This window comes from Caenorhabditis briggsae (genome assembly GCF_000004555.2).
Source record: "Caenorhabditis briggsae complete genome, chrII, whole genome shotgun sequence".
Classification (NCBI taxonomy): domain Eukaryota; kingdom Metazoa; phylum Nematoda; class Chromadorea; order Rhabditida; family Rhabditidae; genus Caenorhabditis; species Caenorhabditis briggsae.
The window spans coordinates 8707415-8710996 of record NC_013486.2 but is presented as its reverse complement, the minus strand read 5'-3'; the positions used below and the strand labels follow the sequence as shown (position 1 = coordinate 8710996).

The following is a 3582-nucleotide window of genomic DNA, read 5'->3' as shown; positions in this document are numbered from 1 at the left end:
TGCGGTTGTTGATTGTAATTTTGATTGTAGTTTCCCTTGATGCTGTACCTGTCCGTATTGCTGCTGTTGCGTCTGAAGAGTGCTGATTCCTTGTTGCTGGGCAGCCAATGGATTGGCGTTAAGATTGAACAAATTGAATGGATCCAATGCGGCGTTGGTTTGTTGAAGGAATGGTTGGAATGGATTGAAAGCGGCTGGCTGTTGAGCCTGTGCTCCTGAGGTTGCTGTAGCTCCGAAGAGGTTTTGTTGTTGAGGAGCTTGTGGAAGTTGGAATGGGTTTGGTTGGTTGAAAATGTTATCGACTTGTTGTCCGTATCCTTGTTGTTGGGCTTGTGGGAGTCCAAATCCTTGCTGTTGTTGTGTGAACTGTGGAGCTTGTTGAGCTGGTTGTTGTGGATAGGCGATTTGTCCGTTTTGGTATTCTGGGAGTGGCTGGGCCAAATCGGCTGGCTGACGGCTCAACATTGGGTCAAAGGAGGCTACCTTTGGTGGCTCAACAAGTGGTGCGAGTGTGGCAGTTTGAACTTGGTTTTGTGGGTATGGAATTTGGTTTCCTTGGTATACAGGAGCAGCAAATTGAACTGGTTGAGCATGTGGTTGGAGTGGAATGTTAAGAAGTGGTTGTTGTTGTTGTTGATGTTGTTGTTGAGGCTGTTGAGTTTGAACCTGTGGCTGGAATTGTTGTTGTTGCTGCTGGAAGTTTTGATGTTGTGGTTGTTGTGGCACCTGGAACCGATGTCAAGGATCGTAATGTAATAGGAGGTACATATGTTATTATTATTATCTTCCAAAAAACTCCTACCTGAGGTCTCTGAATCTGTGGTCCTCCCTCGTTTGAGATCTGGCGAGTGTTCACGGATTGGGCGAACTGCGGCTGGTTGTTGAATGCTGGTGGCGGTTGTGGTGGTCGCTGAACGTTTGTCACTGGCTGAAAATCTTGATCTTCGAAAACATATTACAGCTATAATGTGAATTCTGATCCAATAGAATCCACTGTAAGGTTTTTGTTCATTGCTATATGATTATGAACAAATCAAAATTGACGGTCAAAAACGCGTTTTCAAATAAATGGATTGTGGAGTTAGGTAGGACCCAAAAACTTACCAACACCGATTGATGTTGTCCTTTGCACCCAGCACACGCTGTCGGACACATTCTGTCAATGAAGTCAACGGCACAATGAACACATTTGGCTCTAGCACAAGATGGTAAATCTGCGATTGTGTAGGATGCCAAAAGCAGCAAAATGCTGATGGCACGTATCGTTGAAACCGACATGGGTCTGAAAAGAGACGGGAATTTCAAAAGAAAAACAAAAAAGGAATTTGTAACGGTCAAAGGGTGAAAGGGGGTGAAAGTTTTATTCGGGAAAACGAGAGATTGCGGTCTCTTCTCGTTTTCTTCCCGGATAAATGGCTTTGGGAAAACGAACGGAGCGCGAGGCGCCGCCGGAGAAAACGAAGTCGTTGAATTGAGATGGATCAGATGAAGAAGAAGAAGAAGAAGCCGTTTCTATGTATGTTTGCCTCGCCATCTTGAGGTCGTGTCTACTAGCCGATGCCTCCCTCGTTCGTGTCCCGCCGATGATGCCTCGCCATGGCGATCCAAACGCCAGAACCGGCTTCTGATTCTTTTCTTGAGGTGCGCAAGGGCTGACTGACCACCAGAAAGATGTAGGTGGTGACGAAACATTTTTAATTATCCATAGAGAAGTGGAGGCGGAGGAAAGACGGATGATCGAAAGCCGAAGGCTTGTATTGCGCCATTTTTGGAAATGAGAAAAGAAAAAAGAAGAAGAGAACATCAGGAAAGGATTAGAAATGGAAAATTGGTCAAAGAAAGTTACGAGTTATGTCATAGAAAGTATGAACAGTAGATTGGAAATTCTCTGGAAATGCGATGTAAAAATAGACAGTTTGGGAAATTTCTAGTCTATTAAAGGTGGGGGAGACATGGAAAAACATTTTCCATTCATATAAGCCTCTCGAGGAGTTGAACTTGTGGGTCCACAATTGGAAATACCACGCCGCCATCAGCTGAGCTACGGTGGAGCCAGCCGAAGCGGACGAACGTTACGCAGAGTGAACACTAACACCCACTTGAGAAAAACCGAAGAACCTACTGTCCTCATACCTATAAGTCTAAAAATATTTGGATCCGATAGCTACCAAAAATAAAACTTGGGAAATATTAGTTTTAAAGTTCAAAATCGTGTTTGGGTTACTGTAAGAAATTCTTGGTTATAACTGTAGCTACTCTACAATCTCTTTGTCGTTTCACTTTGATCTTCATTTCTAGGCTCCACCTCTTCTTCTTCTTCTTTTTCATCAATCCTAATCATATCATCTACATGTCAGACAAAAGTCCAAACACAAAAATAGTGCCAACAAAAATCCAGAATCATCATCCTCATCGGACATGTATCGCAATGGCATTGATAACCTGTTGGATTGAAGAAGAAGAAGCCGATTGGAATGAAGAAAAAAAGGAATCAATCGCCAGAAAAGGAGATGAAGGGCGAGCGAGAAAAAAAAGAGATTGAGAGTAGAAAGAAGAAAGAGAGGGAAGGATATGAAACCCGTTCCGATTCATCTGGATTGATTCTGATTCCATGATTGATCATTTTTGTGGTTGTATGATGGTTATGTGTGGGCGTGTGTGTTGATTAAAAAAAAGTGACGAAAAAATTTAGAATGAATACGTAAGGGCAAGAAGATACCGTAAAACCTGTAATAGAAGGGCCCCAACATTGGCAAGTTTGGGCTCAATTATCTCAATTCTTATGCAAGATATCAAAAATATGTCAACTGACAAAACATTCCTGATATCATGATCAACAATTTATCAGTTGACAACTTTTTTATATCTTTGATAGGAACATAGATAAATTGTCTCAAAGTTTAACGTTAGGGACTTTTCTATTAAAGGTTTTACGGTTTTTCGGGAATTTCAGGGTGGAAAGCTTATGAAGTTTAGAGAGGATCGTAAACTTTGAGATTTTAGTTTAAGATATTTGGTACCTCATAGTTAGTGGATCTGGGATATCTTGAATAGGAAAATGTTGAAGTTGGAATTATTATGAAATTCAAAAAAACTAATGTAAGATCCTCAGAACCTAGAATTCAGGAAATGGAAGGAACCCAGATGGGAAAATCCTGTTTGCCCAATCAGTCTGAACAAGAGTTTCATATCTAGAGTTTTCAAAACCTAAGTTTTTCAAAACGTAGCATTCATAAGAGCTATTAAACTTTTTAAAAGTTCAGAAGCCTGAAAAATCTACGATGCAGAAAAGAAAAGAAAGTGTTTTTGATAGTGAATCTGTAAAACTCTGGATGGAGCATTACGAAAAATGTAGATTTTTTGAGTTGCCGTGGATACAAAGGTCCAGGAGGAAGAATCGGTGTGTCCGTATGACTCGGCTTTTTGCGCAATGTAATTTAGCCATTTAGCCATCACACGCGATGTCGTCTGGTCTTTCCTTTCTACTTCTGGATCGAAAGACACGCCTTCTTCTTCTTCTTCTTCTTCTTCTTCTTCTTCTTCTTCTTCTTCTTCTTCTTCTTCTTCTTCTTCTTCTTCTTC

At 41.2% G+C, this 3582-nt stretch overlaps 2 protein-coding genes across 2 annotated transcripts in view; one reads left to right on the top strand and one right to left on the bottom strand.

Annotated features, from left to right (window-relative positions):
• Cbr-pqn-32 overlaps window positions 1-1278 on the bottom strand; it is a gene marked incomplete at both ends in the record, with an annotated part of 2368 nt that extends 1090 nt beyond the window's left edge. Inside the window, 3 exons of the mRNA XM_045242424.1 lie at window positions 49-693; window positions 803-928; window positions 1105-1278. Of these exons, the coding sequence (XP_045092209.1) occupies window positions 49-693; window positions 803-928; window positions 1105-1278 (945 nt within the window). The remainder of the gene's footprint in view (window positions 1-48; window positions 694-802; window positions 929-1104) is intronic.
• A 2003-nt stretch (window positions 1279-3281) lies between these two features.
• Window positions 3282-3582, top strand: part of CBG02786 — a gene marked incomplete at both ends in the record, with an annotated part of 3968 nt that continues 3667 nt past the window's right edge. Inside the window, one exon of the mRNA XM_045242423.1 lies at window positions 3282-3400. Within this exon, the coding sequence (XP_045092208.1) occupies window positions 3282-3400 (119 nt within the window). The remainder of the gene's footprint in view (window positions 3401-3582) is intronic.